This window comes from Typopeltis vanoorti, chromosome 2 (assembly GCF_054136105.1).
Source record: "Typopeltis vanoorti isolate ZY-2024b chromosome 2, IOZ_Tvanoo_1.0, whole genome shotgun sequence".
NCBI lineage: Eukaryota > Metazoa > Arthropoda > Arachnida > Uropygi > Thelyphonidae > Typopeltis > Typopeltis vanoorti.
The window spans coordinates 67923624-67951486 of record NC_143550.1 but is presented as its reverse complement, the minus strand read 5'-3'; the positions used below and the strand labels follow the sequence as shown (position 1 = coordinate 67951486).

The 27863-nt window shown below is 37.0% G+C and overlaps 1 protein-coding gene across 2 annotated transcripts in view; it reads right to left on the bottom strand.

Annotated features, from left to right (window-relative positions):
• Positions 1-17275: 17275 nt before the first annotated feature.
• LOC150109133 (iron-sulfur cluster assembly 2 homolog, mitochondrial) overlaps positions 17276-27863 on the bottom strand; it is a 45901-nt gene continuing 35313 nt past the window's right edge. For both annotated transcript variants that reach the window (XM_090405803.1, XM_090405811.1), the window contains exon 2: positions 17276-17832. In XM_090405803.1, the coding sequence (XP_090261929.1) occupies positions 17349-17804 (456 nt within the window). In that variant the 5' untranslated portion in view covers positions 17805-17832 and the 3' untranslated portion in view covers positions 17276-17348. The remainder of the gene's footprint in view (positions 17833-27863) is intronic.

Sequence of the window (27863 nt, the reverse complement as noted above, 5' to 3'; positions counted from 1 at the left end):
GATCTGTAATATTTCACTCAGATAAGCACTAGATATCACAAAAGGGATGGTGGAGTGTTGATTAATCTATTCAGATGATGTCATTGCATTAAATCTCCATTACCTGTTAACTTTACTGAATACTGTAACAAATTTCATTTGTCACAGTATTCAGTAAACTTTAACTATGAATGCAAGAAGGAAAACAGTCATATTTATTAAACTGCTGGTAACAATTTAGGCAGTATGATTTGGGTAACTATAACAGCACTTCATGAGAATATAACTTCATTATTTTGTCATTCATATCAATATCAGCAGTTAACAAAGAAGCACAAAGTTATTTGAAGCACATTACTACAATAAATAACGTTCTTAACGAGTATATGCACGTTTATTTTGTCTCGTAAAGCAACTTCAGAAATAGAACAGTAATAGAAATTTGAATAGACAGTGAAATACTTGCATTTCAAAAATCAACTCAAAAATGTATTTTAGAACATCAAAGAGAAATTTAATAATTTATTAAATATCTTGAATCTAGATTGGCTCCATATGGAATTGACACGCCACAGGATCCTTTGGAACATACCAGATTACTACATAATAGTATTCATAAATATGAAAGTGTTTATTCAAAGAAAATACCAAAGTTCTACTACAAAATTAGCCAAATCTAAAGTGTATTGACAATCACCAAATTCTGAATGTGTGAGAAATTAATTGTGATTTTTTAATGATTTTCTTAGCAATTTTGTAACTTCATACATCAAATAGATTTCCATTGTTATCTCATGCACTTTACACTTGCTAGTTGTTCAAATTTCTGTTGTTCTGTTCACATTGAAGGTGTTTTATGAGATGTAAAATAAAATATCAGTATATGTAATTAACCGAAAATATTGGTGTCGAGGCTAGCTGGTGAAGAGACGTACTGTTGGAGAGCTCCTGAAAGATTTGTGATTTTTGTTGATTTATTAAATATTTTGTTAGATTTAATTGTGTAATTTTAGTATATTTATTTAGTATATAGTATATTTAGTATATTGTAGTTTTATTAGTGTAGTTAGTGTGCTAAAGTGTTTTATAACATAATCTATGTCGGGAAGTCGCCGCTAGAGGGATTCGTAGTGTGTAGTGTTCGTGAAAGCTCCTGATAAGATAAGCGTTATTTTCAGTTATCGTTGATAAATTTACTTTAATATTGCGTAGTTTTGTTTGCCTTGCATATCTTGGTGCGTCTATTTGTGTGTTTTTGGTGTTCATAATTTATAATTTGATAAAATATGTTACTAGTAAGCATGGCTCCATTACGAAGGAAAATGGCGGCCAGTAATGATGGTTCGCCATCTTCTTTCAAGAACGGTAATGTAGAGAAGATGATTCAGTGTACTATCTGCGAAATGTACGCTTTGCTGAGTGTGGTTAGATGATAATAAAGGAGTGAATGTGTGTAGAAAATGTAGGGAGAATGAGGAATTGAAGTGTATTTTGGATCGTGAGTGTGATAATTTTGACAAACTTCAGAATGAAGAAAATAGGGATATGACAAGAAACGGCGAGGTTGTACCAGAGAATTGTGAGCGTGTGAATGATAGTATTAATTGTTTTACAGAGAATAAAAAAAATGAGATAGATGCAATGAGTGAGATCGCATTGTTGAATGGTGCGATACAAAGGGCAAAACAGCAGCTAGAGCGTATGAACAAAAGTTGACTGATTGAACCAGCCAATAATAAAAAGTATGACAGGAAAAATAGGCGTATGACATGAACAAAATGAAGGATAGAGTGCTGTATGGAGACTCGTTAGTAGAGGATTTGACAAAATCGTACCAACCTGGTGCAACCATAAAGGATGTAACTGAGTCTATTAGAGAGCAAAAGGAAAGTGTGAAAGAAATGATTGTTGTGGCAGGGACAAATGATTTGAAAGGAGATAAAATGGAAATGATAGAAGACCTGAATGAATTGTTTGAGGTAGCAAAAGAAAAGAGAGAGAAAGTTAGAATGATTAGTCTTTTGCCACAGTATGACAGTGAAATGTTTAAAAGGAGAGCCATAATTGCGAATGACTTTATGCGTGGGTTATGTATGACGAGTGGTGTGGAATCTGTGGATGTGTGGAGTGAGTTCGATGGGTGAAAGGATCTATATAAGATGGATGGCTTGCATTTGAATGGTTATGGTGTAAGGAGACTTGAGAAAGTGTTGCTGAACATAGTGGATATGCAAATTCAGGGAAACTAGATTTATTAAGAGAGGAGGGTAGATATACAGTCCTTAGGGAGGCAGTTGAATGTATGAATGAATATAATATGCCTGATCGAATAAGGACAACAAATCAGAGTGGGACAGTTAATATAAGGCATCAAGGTACAGTTGGTGCTAATGGGGGTCTTAAATTCATGTACACTAATGCTAGGAGTATTAGGAACAAGAAGGAAGAGTTTTTGGCCATGGTTGGCACTTCCAGACCACAGGTTATTGGTATTAGTGAATCATGGCTGACTGTAGATGATATAGCTAGTGGGATTGAATGTGATGGATATAGTGTGTTCAGGAATGACAGAAAGAATAAAATGGGGGGAGGATTATTGTTGATGATAGCTAATGAGCTACAGCCAAGGAGAATAGAAGTTGAATTGCAGGATAGAGAAAAGAGCACATTTGAGGCCATTTGGTGTGAGACTGTGGCTAGCAGAACTAAATATACAATTGGATGCTGCTATAGACCAGGTGATGGAAAAGATGGTGGTGACAGTATGCACAAGCAAATAGAAGAAATGAGTGGAAGGAGGGTAATTATTATGAGAGATTTCAACTATGGTCATATTGATTGGAGTGAGGAGACGACACACGGGAGGAAGGAATTGGATTTTATGCGGTTATTAAGGGATAACTCTGCGACAGCATGTAATGGAAAATACTAGGGGTCAGAGAGTGCTTGACCTAGTAATTACATCTGAGGATTTGGCTGTAACAAATATGACCACATTGCCACCAATTGGTGAGAGTGATCATAGGGTCTTGACTTGAGTTGGCTAAAGGTGTAGAATTTTCAATTAAGACAGGGTACATGTGGAATTATCGGGCTGGAAAGTATGACAAGCTTAGGAGTTTGATTGGTTCAGTGCCATGGCATGTACAACTGCAAGGACTAGAAGTTGATAGTGCATGGGAGGCAGTTAAGAAGTGTTTGCATGAAGCAATGGCTGACTCTATACCTAGAGTCCGAATAATAAATCAAGTAGGGGTTAAATGGATGAATAACACCATTAAGCTTGAGCCGCAAAAAAAGAAACAACTATGGAGGGAATTTAAGGAGAAAGGTGACCGGCAGGCACATGAACGTTATAAAGTGCACGCGAGAAGGGTAACAAGTGTGGTAAGAAAAGCAAAAAAGGATTACGAAAGAACATTGGCCATGCAGGCTAAAGAGAATCCTAAACAGTTTTTTAGATATGTAGTAAGTAAAAGGAAAAATGTATATGGAAGAATGATTTTAAAGAATGCCGATGGTAGGGAGGTAACTGAATCAGTTGATATAGTTGAGTTACTTAGTGAGTACTTTGCAAGTATATATCAACCAGGTGGTGACATTGCAGTAACGAATAAACCAGTAGATTATATGGAAATTGTGGTGAATGAAGTGGAGGTGAGTAGTCTATTGCATAACCTCAATGTCAATACATCCGTGGGATTGGATGGTATACCAGCTTGTGTCGTACGAGAAGCAGCTAAAGAATTGTCACTACCCTTGACCATTTTGTTTAATTTGAGTTTCGAGTCTGGGTTAGTTCCGAGGGGGTGGAAAGAGGGGAAAATAGTTCCACTGCATAAAGGTGGTTCCAAGACTGCTGTTGGAACCACCGACATTACCAACATAAATTACCGACCAATTAACATATCAGGAATCATTGTCAAGGTCTTAGAGAAATTAGTCAAGAAAAGAATACAGGATTGGATAGATGAAAATGGGATATTGTATGGGGGACAACATGGTTTTGTGAAGGGTAGATCATGCCTCAGTAACTTGCTCACGTTTTATAACATAGTGACCGCTGAACTGGATAGGGGTAATGGGTTTACAGTGATACTACTGGACCTTGCCAAGGCCTTTGACAGGATACCACATGGAACCCTAATCAGTAAACTGGAGCAGATGGGGATAGATATAGGGTTGGTGAGATGGATAGGAGGGTGGTTGAAGGAGAGATACCAGAAAGTGGTTTATTCAGGAGTGGAGTCTAAAAGACAGCTTGTGACTAGTGGTGTGCCGCAGGGTTCTGTACTTGGACCACTGCTTTTAAATTTGCTCATCAATGATATAGGAAAGGATTTGAGATGAAGTGTTCACTTGCTTGCTGATGATGCAAAGTTGGGTAGAGCAATTGTGAGTGCACAGGATGTCAAAATTTTACAGGATGATTTGGATAGTTTGGAGGACTGGGCTAGGAAAAATGGATGTCAATTTAATGTGGCAAAGTGTAAGGTTATGCACTTTGGGGTGAAAAGAATAGCAGCAGTATATCAAATTGGTGGAACCGTACTCCAGGAGATTGATGGGGCCAGGGATTTGGGAGTGTTGGTGATAGGGAATTGAAGTTTAGGGAGCAGATTGCAAAAGTGGCTAAATCAGCTCATCAAATCACTTGGCTTCTGAAAAATACTTTAAGAAGCAGAGACAAACAAGTTATTGTTCCTCTGTATTGAGCCTTGATAAGACCCCATCTGGACTACTGTGCCCAGATATGGGCGCCAGGGTTTCTTCTTGATGGGGAGAAGGTGGAGAGAATCCAGAGACGAGTGACCAAGATGATAGCAGGTCTGTGGAATGAACCTTATGAGAATAGGTTGAAGATTTGTGGGTTGCAGAGATTGGACGATAGGCGAAGGAGGGGTGATATGATTGAGACATTCAAATTACTGAAGGGTTTCTATAAGATTGATCCAGAAGATATTTTTGAAAATATGACTGGTGGTGGGAGGACTAGGGGCCATGCATGGAAGCTGGGCAAGAGCATGGTTGACAAGGGTATTAGAGCTAGGTTTTTTACTTGGAGAGTGGTGAATGAGTGGAATAAGCTTCCAGAGTCTGTTGTGGGTGCTATGATTGTGAATGAGTTCAAGGCAAGGTATGATAGATACTGTGTGAATGTCGAATAGTTGTTCTTGACATGATGTTAGGGCCTCCCTCGAAGAGTCTGTCGACTCCTTAGAGTTGCCCGGAACAATAATAATAACTATGCTCAATTTCTGCAAAGAAAACAACCTTGGCATCTCAAACACAATGTCTTACCATAGACCTAGTTTTAAATACTCCTGGATAGAGAAATACGAAATTGTAAGATTATATCCTAATTAGAAGTACATGGAAAACCTCAATCAAGAATGTAAGAACACTCAAAAGCCTAGATCTGGATACAGACCATGAATTCCTTTATGCAACAATTTGGATAAAATTCAAAGTGAACTACAAAAGAAATAAAAATGATAAACTCCACATGGAAAAGTTAAAAAAATAACCAAATAAGATTAGACTACATTAGGAAAATTGAAGAAATAAATAGAACTCAAACAGATGAAACTGAAAACCTTCGGAAAACAGGAAAAGAAATATTAATTAACTCGGCAAGGGAAACTTTGGGAATTTATAAGAGACCCAATAATAAATGGATACCATCTGAAATATTAGAAAAATGTGAAGAAAAATAAACAGACATACCTCAGAAGAAAACAAGAAGAAATACAGACAAGCTAAAGAAAACTGGCTAAACAAAAAAGCAGAAAAATGCAATGAGGCATATAAACACCATAACTCAAAAACATTACATAACACAATTAAAGAAATTAGAAAAAACTTTTCACTGCTACTGCTAACAATGATCAACCATCAGAGCGAGGAAACAGGAAATCCAAATGCGATAAAGGCAATATGGATGGAACACTACCAAGAAACCTTTAAGAATGAAAGCAATAACTACCTAATAACAAAGTCCTACACTAACTCAAGACATGACACCTTAATGATCCTTCCACCGGAAGTGGAGAATGCTCTAAAGCAAATGAAATCTAACAAAAGCACCAGGGATAGACCAAATCCCATCAGAACTCTAGAAAGAAGGAAAGCAAACAACTTTAAAATTCCTTATCACACTTCAACAAAATCATTAAAACAGGAGAAATACCAGAAGATTGAAGAACAGGAATTATCATACCAATTTATAAGAAAGGTAACAAGAAAAATTGTAAAAACTACAGACTAACCACATTACTCAGCCATGCTTACAAAATATTTACAAGAATCTTGTAGAAAACAGAATAAAGAGCACATATGAGATCATTCTTAGTGAAGAATTGCTCCACATTGGATCAGATCTTCATAATACAAAGACTAGCAGAATTATACTGGGAACATAACAAAAATATCTATTACTGTTATAGATTTTAAACAGGCATTCAACTCAATAAACAGAGTAACCTTATTAAGAATATTAAAACAGAAACAAACCTAAGCTTCTTAGAAAAATATTATAGTCTCAAAATAAAGACATATTATAGTCTTTATTTTATCTGTTGCAATAGTATAGCAACAGATAAAATAAACGTCAGTAAAGGAGTAGCCCAAGGATGTCCCATCTCCCCATACCTTTTTAACATCTACCTAGAGGAAGGAGAAAAAGGGGTCACCTAAATGGTTATAACCTTAATAACATAAAATACACAGATGACATTGTAATGATAGCATACACAAAAGAAAAAAAAATGGTGAACCTAATAACCAAACTAAAGAATACAGCATGACCATAAATACAGACAAACAAAAATCTTGATAATTGGAAGAAAAACTAAACTTCTCTTTGAAGATCAACTATTGAACAGATAAAACAATTCAACTATTTAGGAACAGAACACCTAGATACCATGACCACTATTAAACATAGAATATTGACTGCATGGTCATCATTTAATAAGCTAGGTAAAATCTGGAAAAATAATAAAATCTTCAAACCTCTAAAAATAAAATTATATAATGCAATTAATATATCAATGTGCAATATGCTTCAGAAACTTGGACACTCAAGAAGACAGATACAAAAACTGGAGGCTTTCGAGATGAAATGTCTCAGAAATAATAAAAAAAAAACAAAATGGACAGAAAAGGAAACAAATGAAACTGTAACAAAGGCCTAAAATATACAGATTCATTAATTGAAAAGATCAAAAGACGACGACTTCAGTGGTGTGGACATGTCTAGAGAATGCCATCAAAAAAGACTACCCAACCTTGCTCTATATGCAAGAAAAAAAGGAAGACCAAGAACTAAATGAATAACAACAATAAAGGTCAACTCCAGATTACAAACATAAACAGCTCACCAGCCACGCAAGAAACCAAGACTCCTGGAGGTTGTTGTGGAAACATGGAAGACTCAACCCGTTCCCGACAGAAGAGGACAGTAAGTAATATGTAATGATTAATAAAGTTATTTACTGTGGCATACTTGCTTCAAATAACTATGTTGCTCCTTTCCACAAGCTTAACATGCCTTTATTGTTACCAGTAAGAACAGTAGTAAATGTGATTGACACACACACACACACATATGTATATATATATATATATATATATATGCCGCTTAGAAAGATTCAACGGGCACCCCTTCATGAGCAAGGTGCCATATAACAAGTCATGTTTGTAGCTGGTATAAATTGGAGGAATATGATGCTTCTAAGCCATTGCAACTGTGTCTGGGTGGGCTGTGAGAAGGGAACTGATGGATTTTGAAAGAGGTGTGTGATAGGATGCCATGCAGCAGGCTTATCTGTTCGGCATATTTTTGACAAATTGGGCCATCCCAGGTCAACAATTAGTGATATCATAATGAGAAAGAAGTGCAGTGAGTCAACTGCAAGTGCTACCTGCAGTGAACGACTCACTGAACATGACCATAGGATGCTATGAAAGATAATATGTAAAAACCACTATTCATTGGCTGATATGTTGAATGTGAAGTTCTGGGCATCAACTGGAACACAAATCTACACAAAAATAGAAGTGACACTCGCAACATGGGGTTTCCATGGTAGGATTGTAGTATGTTTCCCCAACCAACATGTAGCGTCGTCTTCAGAATATTTTTGTGCAAAGAGTATGTACAGTAGGACATGGAAGCTTGGAAAGCTGTGTTATGGAGTGATGAATCATGCTACATCCTCCATGAAGCAAATGGACAGGTGCAGGTGTGGCAGATACCCAGTGAACATCTTACTAGAGTGCATAACCCCAACTATGAAATTCAGAGGGTGGCAGTATGTTATTGCTTTTGCCTTGTACCTCTGTTTATGGTGCCATGAACATTGAAACCGCGATGCATCTGAACATTCTGGACAATTCAATGTTTCCTAGTTTGTGGCTTTTCTACAGAACTGACCACTCTCCTTCTGCAAGATAATGCATCATGTGATAAGTCTGCTGCTGTAACTGCATGGTTTGTGGACATGAATGTGCCTCTACAGAGCCCTGATTTCAACCCTAATCTGTGGGATGATCTGGAGCTTCAGGTGAGGTCAAGGGATGTCCATTCCATGATAGTCCAGAACCTCATTACATACCTACAGGAAGAATGGTGCAAAATTCTCATTAATCACTATCATACATGTGTGGAAAGTATGCCCTGTTGGATTGCTGCAGTCATCACAGCAAAAGAGGTGTAATTAAAATCTTAAGGTGGGCACCATGGCTGTTTGTTCCTCACATTATGGTGTCTGTTGACTTCTTTCAATGCAGTGTATATAATAAGAAATTCCACATGATATCAAAGTTATGATAAAGTGAAATTCATATTAGAAGGTATTTCAGTTTGATCAGTGTGGATTTGCAAATTGATCTCATCTACACATGATCTGAATAGATCACTTATTTTCATTGGGTTAGTGTTTATGAAGAAATTTGAAGGAAACAAGCAGGCCAATTGCAAAGCAAACCATAAGAGGCAGCTTGGCAAGTACTTTTATGCCAGAACCCCAATGTCGAGCATGAAAACACAAGTTTTTTCAAATCTTTCCATGGCTTGTTTCCAGATATGAATAATGTTGACTGATGAGTTTCTCAATTAATTTTGTCAGTTTGGTAGCTGACTTTTCTCTCTTTTTTTAAGAATTGCTTGAATGTAAGCTGCTATTATTTAGAATTATGTCTAATGCATTGATGCTATGAGGTTTCATAAGGCTATAATGCCAGTTTAATTGCATGTGTTCTAGCCAATTTGCTTCTTTTGTGGGATGAAAAAAACTTAGTATATGGTATAAAAAATTTTGCCGTCTTTGCATGAGAATGCTAACTCACTTAAAAAAGAATATCCCAGACAAAATTTGAGCCTGCTTAAATATAAGCATGCTTCCTTGTTGTATGATATATGCCAGACAAGCATGAAGATGTTACTTCAGTTATCAGTGTGAGCGTGGAGGCAGATTGTTTGTCAGAAGTATGCATTTTGGATGAAGGATACTTCAAGCAATGTATTTTTATTATTATCATTATTCAGGCCTCCATGGAGTCAAAAGACTCATCGTGGGAGGTCCTTCCTAAGAACATAAGTCTATCATACCACTCCTTAAACTCATTGACCGTTCTCGCCCTCACCACTCCAGGCATTGCATTCCACGGCTCAACCACCCTCCACGCAAAGAAACCACTCTTCACCCTCTTGCTCACAGTTTCCTTTCGTAACTTCCAGGGATAGCCTCTTGTCATCACTCCTTCCCACTGTTCAACCAAGTGAAAGAACTCCCCAGTGTCAACCCTGTAACCACATCTCAACAGTTTAAAAGTCTCAATCATATCACCTCTCCTTCTTCTATCCACCAAACTCTGCAGTCCACATTCCCTCAGCCGATCCTCATAACTATCCTTGTACAGTCCTGAAACCATCTTTGTATCCTTTCCACAGTTAATTTATCCCCTTCAAATCCTGGGGACCAAATCTGAGAACAATAGTCCAAGTGTGGTCTGATCAGAGACTTATACAACAGAATGATCACCCTCTTATCTCTGCAGGTCAGTGTCCTTCTCATAATTGCAGCAATCCTCTGTGTTACCTTCACCACCTTTGCATTATGTCCCCTAAACTTCAGGTTTCTATCAATCATCAACCCCAGATCTCGTCTCCCCTACTTCCTCCAGTATAACTCCTCCCATAGAGTATGCAGCATCCCATCGATGTTTCCCAAACCTCAAGACCTTACATTTTGCTGCATTAAACTGACATCCCCCATTCATTTGCCCATCTATCTAGCTTATTCAAATCCTCTAGCAGAGCTACCACATCTGCACTATTACTAATAACCCTTCCCAGCTTCGCAAACAACCGAATGTCCCCTTGCAATCCACGGACAATGTCATTGATATAAAGGTTAAACAATATAGGTCCTAGTACTGAGTCCTGTGGGACCCCACTTGTAACCTTCTGCCTCTTTGATATTGCTCCACCATACACAACTCTCTGATACCTATCGGACAGCCAATCCTGAATCTAGTTGACCAATTTGACATCCAGATTGGTCAACTGGATTCAGGATTTAAGTTGCAGCACCCATGTGCTGCAACTTAAATATCAGCTTATCATGTGGCACCCTGTCAAATGCCTTTGCTAAGTCTAAGAAAATTGCAGTATACATCCCCTAAACTTCAGGTTTCTATCAATCATCAACCCCAGATCTCTTGTCTCCCCTACTTCCTCCAGTATAACTTCTCCCATAGAGTATGGAGCATCCCATCGATGTTTCCCAAACCTCAAGACCTTACATTTTGCTGCATTAAACTGACATCCCCCCTTCATTTGCCCATCTATCTAGCTTATTCAAATCCTCTTGCAGAGCTACCACATCTGCACTATTACTAATAATTCTTCCCAGCTTCGCATCATCTGCAAACAACTGAATATCCCCTTGCAATTCACTGGCAATGTCATTGATATAAAGGTTAAACAATATAGGTCCTAATACTGAGCCCTGTGGGACCCCACTTGTAACCCTCTGTCTCCTTGAAACTGCTCCACCATACACAACTCTCTGATACCTATCAGACAGCCAATCCTGAATCCAGTTGACCAATTTGACATCCAGATTGGTCAACTGGATTCAGGATTTAAGTTGCAGCACCCATGTGCTGCAACTTAAATATCAGCTTATCATGTGGCACCCTGTCAAATGCCTTTGCTAAGTCTAAGAAAATTGCAGTATATGCCTTTCCCTCATCTAATGTTCTTGTAACTTTATTATAAAAGGCTAGCATATTGCTAAAGAGTGCCCTTTCACAAATCCATGTTGACTCTCACAGATAACATTAATCTCATCTGCCCAATGCTGTATACTGTCCCTCACTACTTTTGCCAAGATCTTAACAACTACTGATGACACACAGACTGGCCTATAATTAGACACTTCCAGTCTGTTACCACCCTTATGCAATGGCACTATCTTACCTTCCTTCCATTCCCTGGGCACCTTTGCCGAAGCCCAACTTTCATTGAAAAGCCAGGTTAAAGGCACTGTCAGTTCCCTAGCACATTCTCTCAAAACTCATGGTGAAATACCATCCAGTCCCAAAGCTTTACTGACATCCAGAGTACTCAGTATCTGAAACACACTCTCCTCCTGTACCTCTGAACCTTGAACCGGCCATATCCCTCTAGCATTAAAACTGACTCCTCTAGGAGATATGCTCCAATAAAGTGTTCATTGAACAATTCCACTATGTCCTCTGCATCAGTCACTCTATTCCCATTTTTATCCCACAATATCATTCTTCCACAGTCATTTCTCCTCCTACTTGGCCACATAGCTAAAAAATTCCCTAGGATTTTCTTTGGATCTTAGGGCCAATCTCCTCTCATATTCCAGTTTCGCTTTCCTTACCACACTAGTCATGCTTCTGGCCTGTGTCTTATATTCTTCATGCATCCTCTCTTCACCTGTCTCATTATATCTCTTCCATAGCCTCTTTTTCACATGCAATTCCTGTTTAATATTGTTTGTCATCCACTTTACTCCAAATTGTGTCCTCTTCTTCACTCGTGGTATACAACTTACCATTGCTGCTAACAAATATTCTTTCACAATTTCCCATGCACTAATGATATCCTGGTCTTCCAATTCCTTCCTCCATGAAACTTCCTGAAGTTGATGTCTAAGACTATTATAATCACCTGCATTATAATTCCAAATAAGTTCCCGTCTCTTTAATACTCCTGCATGTCTATTCATTTTCCAAGTCAAAACCATATGGTCACTCTCTCCAACTGGTGGGAGAGATGTCATCTCAGTTATTATCAACTCTTCTGATGCTGTAACCAAATCCAAAACTCTTGAACCTCTTGTTCCCTCTGTTACATGTTGCCTAAGACATTAATTTACATTAATGGGAATTTGTTACAAGTACTTAGGGGATTCTAGTGAACAAAAAATGGATGTTGAGGCTACTTGTAAAGATGTTACAAGTTAATGTTCTCTTCAGCATTACACTGAATGTACTGCTGAAGAGAACATTAACTTGTAACAAAAAGGAAGTTATTCTCACACTTTACATGTCTTTGATAGGGCACATCAGGACATGTGCAGATATGACTGTCAGAGTTCTTAGAAGATGAGGAGACAATTAAAAAAGATTCAATGGCAGGTAACCATGATAACGCCTGAAATTGTACTTATGCAGACAGATAACAGGAACTGGTCTTTGAAGTAAGAGGAATAGACAGAACAAAAGATATAATAGAAGCATATAAGTCAGAGCATATGCAGGATAGATAGGGCAGTTAGGGATACCACTGATATTCAGTATTTACAGAATGATAATGGCTTTCAATTCACTGTTAGAAGTGTAAAATTATGCACTTTTGCAGGATGGGATTTCCAACATATTATATTGACAGGGTTATGCTAAGGAATCGATGAGGCTAGGGATCTTAGAGTTATGGTGGATCAGAATTTGAAGTTCAAAGATCGCATAGCAAATGCAACTTGGATGATAATTGCAATGTTGAAACAAACATGGACATGTAAATATAAAGAAATCATTTTGCCTCTTTACAGTGCCTTGATAAGACCATACCAAGATAACTGTGTGCAGATTTCTTATCTTTCCTGGGTTACAAGGGATAAACAAAGCTGTGAAAAGAGTGCATAGAATAAGAGTTACAAAGATTATATCGGGATTGTGGAATATAGTTTATGAGGATAGATTGAGAATGTAGACTGCAGACCGTAGTAAATAGGAGAAAGAGGGATGACATGAAAGAGATCTATGTAAGCTTCTGAATGAGTGTTATAGCACATCGTCTGATGAAAATGTTCATTGTTTTGAAGGTGGGCATAGAACACGAGGCACTGATGGAAGTTAAGTTTGTGTGTATTTAAGAAAGTGGTAAGAGCTAGATTTTTCTCACAGGGCAATGAGTGAGTGAAACAGTTTGTCTGTGAAAGTGGGTGAGTGTGTCTAGTGTGAACGAGTTTAAGAGAAGGTATGACAGTTGGTGATAGTGTCCCTCAATGAGTCCTTGACTCCCTTAATGTCTCATAATAATAATTAAACTTAAGAGGTTGAAATTCTAAATGTTATGATAGGAGTAAAACCCCAGGAAACATAAGACAAGTTTTGTTAAAGCAATGGAAATAATGGTGGAGGAATTAAGCTTCAGCTTACTATTTGAATTGGTTATGTTTTACAAGTTACATGAAAAATCACCAGCCTGATAGTCAGCTATCCTGTGTAAACTGCACAATCATCAGAAATGCAAAGAATGCTTAGCACAAATGCTAAGAATTATGTAATAATGTCAAAAAATTATTGGCACATGAATAGAATATGATGAATTAAGCATAATCAGGAAATAAAGAGACAGAAAGAGTAGAGATGCTGATTGCAGAGGAATTAAATCCAACCAGAGTAGAAATCTCCAATAATTGTGGCAGTGGTATGAGTACTGCAGGTTGTTTTGTGTTAGGAGAATAGAACAAAATACAAATTGAGTGCTATTACAGACTAGTAGCATCTGAAAATTGTCTGAAAATGAACTATTTTATAAAAAAGTTGTTTATTAACTGGCTTATATTTCACTGAATTTCAAATCAGCATCTTCAGAGCACAAAGCAGCATGTTACAGTTTACATGCAACAATGAGTAAGTGAAACAATTCAAACAGTAATCAACAAAAGATCTAAAGTCCTAATTTGGCATCTTCTAATGTAAAAAAAGAAGTATTACAGCTATGTAAGAGTCAATCTTAAGATAACTGTCTCCCAAATTTTTGGCAAATTGATGCAAGTATATTTGTTCAGGTTAGGAGAATTCTTCACAGCTATGGCTGACTCTAATTTCATCCATCTAATCCCGTATGAAAGAGTGTCCAAGCATGGTCTGCCAGTCCTGACTTGCCATAATAACAGTAGCGAATTGTTTTTTATGTTCTCCAAGGTGGATGTTAACAGATCATCTTCCTGTCTGCCCATAGTAGGCTAAGTCACAGTCACAAGGAACTTCACACACTCCAGTATATACTAAAGGATGAAGTATTTGATCTCTGATCAACACATCAACTCTGATCTGCTCTCCTAAGGAAAGCAAATCAGAGTTGATGTGTTGCTAATATAACATGCAGTTTAAATGTGGTGCGAAGGCCATGTTTTATTAGTACTTTGGCTATCTTTTCTGATGTATCTCTGACATAAAGAACAGGAATAAGTAATGTTTTGTTCCTGTGTATTAGAAGAGGGAAATAATGAGGCTATGTAGTATTTTATCTATTTTGTAGGAACTGTAGCCATTGGCCAAGGAAGTATGGTGTAGATATTTAAGTTCTGTGGAAAGAGCTGTTATCATTAAAACACATTTCTAGGGCTCTGTGCATAAGTGTTTTTAAAATACCATATTAATGGGCTGGATGATGATATGCTTGTTTATGTAGATATCCTGTTACACAAGATATCTACATAAACAATCTTTCTGTAAATGGAAAAAGATAGTGATCCATCTGAAAGGCAGATGACTACTGTGGCAAGAAAAGGCAAACAGTTATTAGAATTTTTTTTCTATTGTGAAGTGAATTTTGGGGTGTTGGCTGTTTAGGTAGGTGAAAAAAGCATCCAAAGTATCTTGTCCACGTGGCCAAAATGGCAAACAGATCATCAAGAAAGCATAACCACACTAGGGGCTTTTATGTAGCTGTGGTAAGTATTTTGTTTTCAAAGTGTTTCATGTTTCTCTCCCACTTTACTAAAAGTTTAGTAAAGTGGGGGGAAGGGGAATCCATAGCAGTACCACTAATCTGTTTGTAGATTTTTCCTCCCCCATGTAAATTAACCTGTATACATAGTAAATTTGAATAATTCAAAGATATCAGGGAAAATTTAGACTTTATTAAACCAAGAGCGTCTATTAGTGGTACATTAATAAATAAAGAAGTGACATCAAAACTAACCATTATGTCTGAATTTTTAAGGATATGAATTTTATCTAATGATCTGAAAGACTGAATTTTTTTACAAAAGTAGAGGAGTTGCCAGTAAGGGGGAAAGAGACTTGGCTAACTGTAGGTCAAGTTTATGAGTAGGACTATCTATGCTATCAACTATAGGGCATAGGAGAATATTAGATTAGGTACTCCATAAATGCAGGGTAAACCTTAATATAAACAGGTTTTATTTTGGGCCAAGAAACAATTTTTTCAATAATTTTTAGACTTTTTTCTTTGAGACATAGTAAGGTCTTGATCTATAATTTGATAAGTAGAACTGTCACATAGGAGATCTTGTTGTTGTTGTTTTTTTGTTATAATCTCTTGATCTGTGATAACTGTTGCATTACCTTATCAGCTTTAGCAGTAACAATATTTTTATTCCTATACAACGTTTTTAAAGCAGCTTTTCATTCTGTGGTATATTAATTTTTGGTGGTTTAGCCTCGTTTAGGATGCTTGCTATGGTCTAAATGCATTAAATGCACATGTTAATGTCTTAACGGGCATCTACGATCTTTCCCTTTCAGTGGCTAATAATGTGCGTTTACACATAAGATGCCAAATTAGGACTTCATCTTTTGTCCATTACAATTTGAATTGTTTCACTTACTCACTGCTGCATATAAACTGTAACATTCTGCTTTATACTCTGAAGATGCTGATTTGAAATTCAGCAAAATATACAGCTGATTTGAAATTCAGTGAAATATAAACTAGTTAATAAACAACTTTTTTATAAAATATTTTGTTGAAAGTTTATTTTTCACTTGATTAGAGTATAATAAAATTAGTTTAATCCTTTATCCAAGTGTGAGCAAACAAAGTTTGCACCTGAAAGTATCCTCAGGACTGGGGTAAGGTGGTACAACACCAGGACAACTCGTTGCAAAGGTGGAGCAAGCCACCAACATTCCTAACTCAGTATCTCCTATAATGCAAAACACATCTCCTTGCGGATATGTCTAATGTTATGCATTAAGGGAAGGGCCACTACCCAGACTAGTTTTGACCTTTATTGAGGTCTCTTCAGTGGGAGCCAGGCCCAAGTAGAGATACCAGGCAGAAGCATTAGCAGGTCTTCTCCACCTATAGGAGTTGCCAAATGGTGTGCCACCTTTTTTAATAAATTACTCTGGATTTAGAGAAAGATGTTGAAAGTTTATTTTTCACTTGGTTAGAGTATAATAAAATTAGTTTAATCCTTTATCCAAGTGTGAGCCTAGGTGGAGAAGACCTGCTAATGCTTCTGCCTGGTATCTCCACTTGGGCCTGGCTCCCACTGAAGAGACCTCAATAAAGGTCGAAACTAGTCTGGGTAGTGGCCCTTCCCTTAATGCATAACATTAGACATATCCGCAAGGAGATGTGTTTTGCATTATAGGAGATACTGAGTTAGGAGTGTTGGTAGCTTGCTCCACCTTTGCAACGAGTTGTCCTGGTGTTGTACCACCTTACCCCAGTCCTGAAGATACTTTCAGGCGCAAACTTTGTTTGCTCACACGTGGATAAAGGATTAAACTAATTTTATTATATTTTTATAAAATACTTCGTTTGGTGTTGTTAATACCATTAAGTTATGAATACCATTCAACACCTAAGTTTGTCTGTTAGATTTATGAAACGTGTACAAAAAATCAATGATGAAGGAGAGGCCAAAAGTAATTTCTCATTTACAAGTAGTGGAAATGAAATGCATTCTCAAAATCACTAGTCAGAGCAGCTAGATTCGATTTGTTTTCCTTTTTTCACATAACATTCGGCGAATGATTAAAACTCAATACTGACACTGAAACTTTTATTTCAATATGAGCTTTACATGACTATAATACAATTATGAAATTATAATTTACTCTTATAATTTTATGGTAAAGGATAACCCACATGAACAACCTTTTTCTGCTTGAGGATTATCAATTATACGAAAGGCTGAACGAATCAATTCTTCATGATAATCAACTGTAGAACCTTTTAAGTAATCTAAAGATGCTTCATCAACAACGATCATTACTCCATCATGTTCAATTACTTTGTCATCATCATTCACTTTGGCATCCAAATCAAATTTATACTGAAATCCAGAACATCCACCACCATCCACAGATATACGAAGCAAAGAACCATCTGATGCAATTTTCTTCAGTTTCTGGACACAACCTGTTGATATTGAAAGCAAAGATTCTGTACTGTTGAGCTGACATAATTTCCTTGTTCCAATAAAATGGTTAAAAGGATGACATGCCTGAGAACTTAAAGGGATTCTGAGTGAACAGTTTGGTCTTAAAAAAAGGGATAATTTTCTTAGAAACATGTTCCAGAAGAGTAATAACTTTCTGCAACTGAAAAAAAAAAGCATATTATTTTGATTCTGAAAACTGTATTACAAAATAACTGCATAAATTCTATAATAAAAAAGTCCTGTTAATTATGTCAAAAATATCATGATGGTTTTATATCATATCCAAGAACAAAATCACATTAACAAACAAAATCTAAAACAAAATGTACTTGGTCAAAAACTATTAATTTCTTGACAAAATAAAATAATTTTCAATTTTCAATTTTTTATGGATTAATAAGCTATTTAATTTTTATTCTTTACATTTCGAGTCTTGTCATCTTGAATGACACTATCCTTTGTTATAACACCAAACTTATTTTATGTGCTTTCAGTTAGTTGGCTTACTTATATAAAAAGAAAGACTAGAATTAAAAAAAAAAATTCTCACAACCACTTTTTAACTAGCTTCGGAGTCTTCAAATGTGCACATTATATACTGTATTATCATAATCATTATTAATAAACTTCGATGGATTCAACAGATTTGTCAGGATATTGTAGGTACCTGTAAGACCTTGAGAAGGTCCTACTCAACCAGCAACATACCTACATTCTGATCCTTAAATTTATTCAGGTACTTAGCATAAAAAAAAATCACCCGAGTGAGTTCTCTAAGTATGAATAAGTAGAATGCATCACATTCCACTCATCCATAGTTAGGCCATGGGGACCCCAAGCTTCGAGACTTCAAGCAACAAGCTCTAGATTCAGCAAGCCTAAAGCCCAAAGTCTGGCTCTGATATGTTGATGATATTTTCACCAGTTGGTCCTATGGCTGTGAAACATTAAATGCATTCCTAAGCCACCTGAACAAACAACACAAACATATACAATTTATCCTTTCTTTTAGGCTTGCATGGTGATCCGAATGCATTTTTGAAAATTATGGAGACAACTACCATGTTTGAATAAAAACTTTAGTTTAATATAACTAAAATCTTAGATTTTAGTTATATTAAACTAAAGTTTTTATTCAAACACAGTAGTTGTCTCCATAATTTTCAAAAATGTATATAATTTATCATTTGAAAACAATAGCTCTCTCTTCCTTTTATAGACACACACTTGTCACATGCCTTCCTTCAGGCTGCCTTTCATTCACGGTCTGCTGCACCCACCCACCCACACACATACGTCAATACATGCATAAAAATTCATATCAACATGCCAACACAAAAACTAGGATGCATCAGCACCAGCAAACATAGATCTGTAATGATTTGCTCTAATGAGCAGGTGCTGAACATGAAAGAGAATATGACATTATTAGCTAAGTGTTTATAAAAAATGGCTACAATAAAAAAAATAGTTCAGAAGATCTTCCACAAAAATACCATTAACAGCAAAAATGATTACAAGAATGCCATACCATACGTTAGGGGCATAGCTGAAAAATAGTTTATATAAAAAATATAAAAATATATCTTTTTATATAAAAAAAATATTTATATAAATACAAACATTAAGTCAACTTTCAAACCTCCTGCAAAATTAAGAAATGTACTCAGCTCATCCAAAGATCCTCTTCCCTGCCTTGCCCACCCAGGGGTTTACAAAATTAAATGCACCTGCAGTCTATCCTATATAGGAGAAACAGGATGCACCATCCCGATAAGAAAAGATGGACCTAAACGGCATATTAAATTCCTCCACTATGATAAAACAGGCCTGTCAGACAGTCACAGAATCAACTGGAAAGGCACCAACTCGCTGTATGAGATGCTGAAACATCATCCAAATCTAAACAAGAATGATGGATTAATAATTCCAAGAATCTGGAGGATCCCCCCCCCTTCAACCCATATAGCACCCAGAACAACCCCAACACAAAAAAAAAACTTAATATAGACTGTAGAAATTGTTTAATGTAGTTCAACTATAAAACTTTATTTTTATTTATTTATTTTTTTTTAAATTATCATATGTATATTATTATGCTGATATGTATAAAAAGTTTATTTTATTTTGTTAATTTATATTGTTGTTTATATTTTATTTAGTATATTTTATTGATGATGACCTCAATACAGAGGTTGAAACATCACGTGTTATTTTCTTAATTATAAGAAGAAAATAATTACTCCAACATGTGTGTTTTTGTCTCCATGAATTCTTCACTAAGAAAAATATGCTATAGTCATAGGTTTGCAAATAACCTTTCATGGATTGGAGAGCAACAAGGGAGAAAAAAAAAAAAGCCACTTATTTCTTAACGTTAAATTAAATCACAAGTGATGCTTTCCCAAAAAAAAGTTCATGTCTTTCTTCATAGGAGAACTCTAATACCACATTTTTTGCAGCTTGTAAACAGGTCATTCTGAAAATAAGTATCAAATGCTGATAAATTTCACTCCCATAATTCCTGTGAAGCCCTTTATTCTTAGTGAACTTCAAACAAAAGAAAGAATTACATGACTGTTTTTTTTGCAAACTTAGAATGAAAAAAAAAAAGAAGTCCATTAATCAAATTTCTTATTTAGTTAACCAGCATCTGATATGGTTTTCTATTATGTGCTACATCCTTACTGGGTTCTTTTGCTTCTGACTTCATGCTTTATTCAGGTGCACAGCAACCATAGTCTGAATCCGTGGTGTATGTAGAGATGAGAAACTGTAAACCCCCCCCCCCCTTTGCAAATAGCTGTTTGGAAAGAAGTTAACAGACAACCCCCATGAGCAAGATGTATTGTGCCATGTAATGAGTCAGGTGTTTGTAGCTGGTATAAATTGGAGGAATATGATGCTCCCAAGTCAGTGCAATTGTGTTTGGATGAAATGGCTGTGAGAAAGGAACTGACGGAGTTTGAAAGAGGCATTGTGATAGGATGCCATGTTGTAGACCTATCTGCGTGGCAAATAATTGACAAATTGGGCCATCCCAGGTCAGCAGTCAATGATATCATACTGAGGTGCAAGCAAAGGCAGTCAACTGCAAATGCCAACAGCAGAGGGTGACTCACCACACACCGAATGTGACCATAGGGTGCTATGAAGGATAATATCTAAACAACGGTATTCGTTGGCTGACACGTTGAATGTGGACTTCCAGGCATTGGCTGGAACCTGAATCTCTACAAAAATATTCAGAACCGAGGCTCACAACATGGGTTCCCATGGTAGGATCGCAATATGAAAGTCCAACTTTATCCAAACAGGGGAGCATAGCGTGAAAAAGGTTAATTCCCCAAGAGGATGTGATTGTATGTATAGACAAAAAAGGAAGGAAATGACCTGGGATGTTGCGAAGAAAGTTGGATTTGATGAAGGTTCTGGGATGAGTAAGGAGAAAAAGAAATGGCTCAAGGTAAGTACAGAGAAGTCACATTTAATAAGTGGTATCAGTGAAATTTGTTATAGACCCGGGAATGAACTGTTAAGTTTGTATACGAATGCTAGAAGTATCATAAACAAGGGAAATGAAATGGTTGCATTGACTGAGTTTGTTCACCTAAAAAACTGTTGAAATAAGTAAGACATGGTTGGATGAGGATGTCATCCTGACAGGAATAGAGATGGATGGGTATGATGTATTTTGTGAAGATAGAAAGTGTAAAAAGGGAGGTGGAGTGGTATTGATGATAGAAAAAGAGTTATATCCATACAAGGTACAGATGCAAGGAGGAAACAGTGGTAGTTGTTTTGAGGCATAGTGTGAGACAGAGGTGAACAGAATGAAATACTTCCTTGGATGTTGCTATAGACCTAGTAATATGGAAGGTAGTGACCAGGAAATGTATAAGCAAATTAGCCAAGCAAATGGGAAAAGGTGATCATTATGGATGATTTTAATTACAGCAATATAGATTCGGATGACGAGACAGCAACCAGAAGTAGAGAAAATGAGTTTCTTGAGTTTTTGAGAGACAACTACCTCAGGCAGTATGTAACAGAGGACACGTGATAACTGAGAATGTTGGATTTGATCATCTCATCATAGGAAGTTATTATAAATGAGGTATCAAATCTGCCTCCAATTGGTGAGAGTGACCATGAAGTGATTACCTGGGTGATTGCCAACCATGTGAGGATTTCTGTGAGGAAAGGGTATACGTGGAACTACAAGGCTGGTGATTATGACAAGCTCAGGAGACAGCTTGCAGCTGTAGCATGGAATGAGGAGTTGGTTGCAAAAGAGATCAATGCTGCTTGGGTGATATTCAAGAACTATCTAGTGGAAGAAATGTTTAAATGTATTCCAAAGGTCAGAAGGTTAAATAAGATAGGTGTGAAATGGATGAATGAAGAGATTAAGTATGCAATACAGAGAAAAAAAAGGCATTTTGGAGGTAACATTAAGAGGAGTGGTAATAATAAATTCCATGAGGAATACAAAGAACAGGCAAGGAGGGTGGACTTGGTTGGTAAGGGTAGCAAAAGTTCAGTATGAGTAGCAGTCAGCTAATGAAGCCAAAAGAAACTAGGGAATTCCTTTGATATGTAGTCAGCAAAAAAAAAAAAAAGAAAAAACCATGATTATGGTAGTGTGGCATTAAATGGAGAAAATGGTATAAGGACAACTACTGCAAAGGATATAGTGAGGATATAGTTGAGATATTTAATAAGCAGTTCATAAAGGTCTTTAATCTTGTGAATCTAACATAGTTTAAGAGCAGTGGATGATGAGGAGGAGAGACTGACTGTGTGTGCGAGAGAGAAAGAGAGGTATATGGAGAATTAATCAAACTTGACATTAATACGTCTGTGGGACTTGATGATATATCATCACCATGTATTTTGAAGGAAGGCGAAAGGGAGTTGACATCTGCCTTGAAATATTTGTTTAATGAGTCATACATTAGTTCAAGTTCCACAGGAGTGGAAGGGAGACAATATTGTACCACTTCATAAAGGAGGTGAGAATTCAAGCATCAAATTATAGGCCAATCTGTGTTATGGTAAAGTGTTGGAAAGGCTGGTGAGAATCAGTATCTAGAATCAGATTGACAACAATGGTATTTTCTTTATTGGATAGCACACAGATTTGGTAAATGGAGGTCTTCTTCTTCTTCTTTTCAACCATTTTCTGTCCACTGCTGGACGAAGCCTCCTCCAGTTCTTTCCACCTTTCTCTGTTCTTAGCAATGGTTGACCAATTTTTTCCAACAAAATTTGACAGTTCATCATTCCACTTTCTTTTAGGATGTAATCGGCCTCGTTTCCCTTATTTTGGAATCCAGTTCATTAGTATGGTGGTCAATCACTCATCTTCTCTTCTGGATAGATGTCTGGCCCATTTCCATTTTAGTTGCTTATGGTGAAGAATGATATCAGTTATGTGAGTCTGGCTTCTTATCCAGGTGTTTCACTTATCTTTTAATGTGATCCCGAGCATTAACCTCTTACTTTTCTTTGAGTTGTTGTTAGTTTATTTGCCAATGCTTTTGTTAGCAAGCAAGTTTCACAACCATGTATGATGACTGGAAGTATACACTGGTTAGAGCCTTCCTTTTTAAACAGAGTGGGACATCATTATTTTGAAAAATGCTTTTCAATTTTCTGAATGCACCCCAGGCAAGTTGAATGCTCCTATTTATTTCCTTTTGAAGTCAACAGTTTAGATCAATGAGATTACCAAAGTATGTATATGAAGAGACTCTTTCCAAGATGTTGTTTTCTATTATTATGTTTTTTGGTGTTACAAAATGATTAAACATGATATTAGTTTTTTCGATGTTTATTTTTAGACTGACTTTTCTGCTTTCATGATATAGGTCTTCTGGAGTGCTTGCAAAAATTATGATATCATCTGCATATATCTTAGGTGTGTTAAGTTTCTGTTATTAATTTTTATGCCAAGGTTTGTCCAGTTTATATTATTAAATATTTCTTAAAGGACTGCTGTAAATATTTTGGGTGATTATTATTACCCCAAGACCTCATGGAGTCAAAGACTCATCTGGAAGGTCCTTTTATCACACACACATCTTATCATACCGTGTCTTAAACACACTCGAGCTCCTTGCAGACACCATACTCTCAGGTAAGGCATTCCAATCATTCACAACTCTGCACGAAAAAACCTGCCTCTCACTCCCCTACTCACACCCTCTTTATACAGTTTCCAGGGATGACCTCTGGTTCTCCCCTGATCTCCCACTATTCTCTGTAGAACTTCTCCACCATTGATCTTATAACAACCCCCTTACCAACTTGTAGGTCTCTATCATATCTCCCCACTTCCTCCTGTCCACCAGACTCTGCAAATTACATCTTCTCAATCTTTCCTCATACTTGACATTCCAGAGGTCAGAAACTACCTTAGTCAGTCACCTTTGGACCTTTTCCAAAATCTCTTCATCCGTCTGAAAACCTGGTGACCAAATCTGGGCACAATAGTCCATGTGTGGCCTAATCAAAGCCTTATACAACGCAACAAGAATCTCCCTACTTCTACACGTCAGTGTCCTCCACATCATTCCCAGAGCCTTTGTGTTGTCGTCACAATTTTGGCGATGTGTCCCCTAAATTTTAGATCCTTATCCACCATCACCCCCCCAGATCTCTTATTTCCTCCATTTCCCTCAATATATCCTCACCAAGCATAAATTCTGCATCCCATCTTTGTTTTCCAAAGTTTAAAACGTTACATTTTGCAGCATTGAACTCACATCCCCATTTCTGTGTCCAATCACCCAAGTCTTCTTGTAAGGCCGCAACATCTTCACTATTCTTCACGGTTCGTCCCAACTTTGCATCATCTGCAAACAACTGAATATCTCCATCCAAATCTTCACCAATATCATTAATATACAAGTTAAACTGTAATGGCGCTAAAACAGACCCCTAAGGCACTCCACTAGTGACTTTTATTTTCCTGGATATCACCCCTCCCCACCCCCATACACAACTTGTTAATACCTATCAGATAGCCAGTCTCCAATCCAATGCACTAATCTAATATCCAACCCCATCTGCTCTAGTTTGACTGTCAACTTATCATGAGGTACTCTATCAAAAGCCTTTGCAAAATCCAAGTATATTACTGTGTATCCTTCTCCTCTGTCCAAGGAAGCAGTCACTTTATTGTAATAAGTAAGTAGATTACTAAAACATGACCTCCCTTTAGCAAATCCATGCTGTCCATCAAAGATAATACCATTGTTGTCAACCCAACTCTGGATCCTAGTTCTCACAAGCTTCTCCAACAACTTAACCACAACACTTGACACACAGATAGGCCTATAGTTTAATGCTTGAGTTTGATCACCTCCTTTATGAAGTGGTACAATCTTGCCCTCCTTCCACTCCTTAGGAACTTGAACAAGTGCAAGACTCATATTAAAAAAATATGTCAAGGTAGGTGTCAACTCCCTGGCACATTCCTTCAGAATACGTGGTGATATATTATCAAGTCCTACAACCTTATTTACATCTAGTTTAATCAACTCCCCAAACACCTCTTGATCACTTACAGTCAGTCTCTCCTCTCCGTCATCGACTGCTCTCAATCTCTCCATGAAGTCACATTCAAAGGATTGAAAGATCTTTATGAACTGCTCATTAAGTATCTTCACCACACATTCTGCAACAGCTGTCTTTATACCATTTTCTCCAATCAATGTGATCCTTCCATAATCATTCTTTCTTTCTTTTGCCAGCTACATATCGAAAGAACTCCTTAGGATTCTTTTTGGCTTCACATAGCTAACTGCTGTTCATATCTCTCTTTAGCTACTCTCACCAACCAAGTCACCCTCCTTGCCTGGTCTTTGTAGACCTCATGAAATTTGTTATTTCCATTTCTCTTATACTGCCTCCACATTGCCCTTTTTCTCTGTATCACATGCTTAATCTCTTTATTCATCCATCTCACACCTACCTTATTTAACCTTCTCACCTTTGGAATACATTTAGACATTGCATCTACTAGATAGTTTTTGAAAATCCTCCAAGTTGCATTGATCTCTTTTCCAGCTAACTCCTCATTCAACGCTACTCCCGCAAGCTGTTTCCTGAGCTCTTCATAATCACTCCCCTTATAGTTCCACATATACCCTTTTCTCACAGGGGTCCTTGCACTGCTGGCAACTACCCAGGTAATCACCTCATGGTCACTCTCACCAATTGGTAGATGATTTGACACCTCATTTATAATTACATCCTCTGATGAGATGACCAAATCCAAGACCCTTAATCCTTGTGTGCCCTCTGTTACATATTGTCTGAGGTAGTTATCCCTCAAAAACTCAAGAAACTCATTTTCTTTACTTCCAGTTACTATCTCATCATTCCAGTCTATATTGTCATAATTAAAATCTCCCATTATGATCACCCTTTTCTTATTAGCTTGGCTAATTTGTCTATACATTTCACTATCACCACCATCCACATTACCTGGTCTATAACAACATCCCACCAAGTATTTGATTTCATTCACCTCTATCTCACACCATACTGCCTCAAAACCACTGGCACTATTTCTGTCTTGCATCTCTACTTTGTATGGACATAACTCTTTCTCTATCATCAACAGCACTCCCCCCCCCCTTTTTTTACCCCTTCTATCCTCATGAAGCACATCATACCCTTCCATCTCTATTCCTGTCAGGATGTCATCCTCTTCCAACCATGTCTCACTTATTCCGACAATCTTTGGGTGAAAAGACACAATTAATGCAACCATTTCATCTGCCTTGTTTCTTATACTTCTAGCATTTGTATACAAACACAACAGCTCATTTCTGGATCTACAGCTAGTTCCACTGATACCACTCACTCGATGTGATCTCTCCATGCTCGACTGGGGCCATTTCCCTTTCTGCTTCTTCATTTTAGAACCCTTTGCAATTCCAACTGTTTCCTCTTGATCCCTGGTCATCCCATTCCTTTCCTACCTACACATGTTCTCACCTCCTCTTGGAGCATCCACCATTCTCACGCTGTGTACCCCCTGTCCACCTTGAGCCTCCCCATTTCCCTGCTCCTCTTGCACACCCATTCTCTCATTTTCTATACTCATACCACTCACTTCCCCATTCATATTCACCTCTTCAATCTCTTCTGTCTTACTCTCCTGCTCTTCCACATCACTCCCCTCTCGATCCAATTCATTCTCTCTATTCACTTCTCTACTTTCCAGCAGCAATCTCTTCAAGTGACTCACACCATAACCACTCAAATGCAGTCCATTGCTCCCATACAGCTCACTTCATCCCTCAAACTCATTCCACACATTAACAAACTGTCTCCTTGTCAGACACCTTTTTTCCATTGATATTTTATTGCTACTTGTGTGAAGTTGGGTTGTTGCTGTTGCAGTGTGGTATATTTCCTGGAGGAGGTCCATATTTTCTCCAGGAACTCCCTGATTCTGGAGTGCTTTGATTATTGCATTAGTTTTGATGGAGTCAAATGCTTTTTCATAATCATTAAAAGCTAAACAGAGAGGCAATTGGCTTTCTTCTGCTTTTTCTATTATTTGTTTTACTGCATGAATATGATCAATTGTGTTAAAGCCTTTAAGAAATCCTGCTTGTTCTACTGGTTGATTTGAGTCTAGAAGAGGGGTTAACCTGTTCGTTATTACTTTTGTGAGAATTTTGTACAGATTGGAGAGAGAATACTAATTGGTCTATAGTTCTTTACTTCTTTGTCCCCTTTTTTAAATAACAGTATCATAGTAGCATTTTTCCAGTATCTTCCCCTCTTATAGGCATAGATTTAGTAAGTTTGTGACCTGGTGAATTATATTATTTCCTCCCCATTTAATTAATTCTATGTGAATTAGGTCTTCACCAGGACATTTTCCATTTGTTTTGATGCTTGTTTTATTTCATCTGAAGTGAATGGGGGAATGAATTCTATATGCAATGGAGAAGAGTTATTTATATTTGATTTATCAATTGAAGGATCACTATAGAGTTCTTTATAAAATTCTTCTAGCATGCTTAGGATTTGTTCTTGATTCCTTATTGTAGTTCCATTCTTATCTTTTATTGCAGTTATTTGACTTTTGCGAACTGATAAATGTTTTCCTAGTATTTTCATATTTTTATTGTTTTCGATTATTTCCTTTATTTTTTTAGGGTT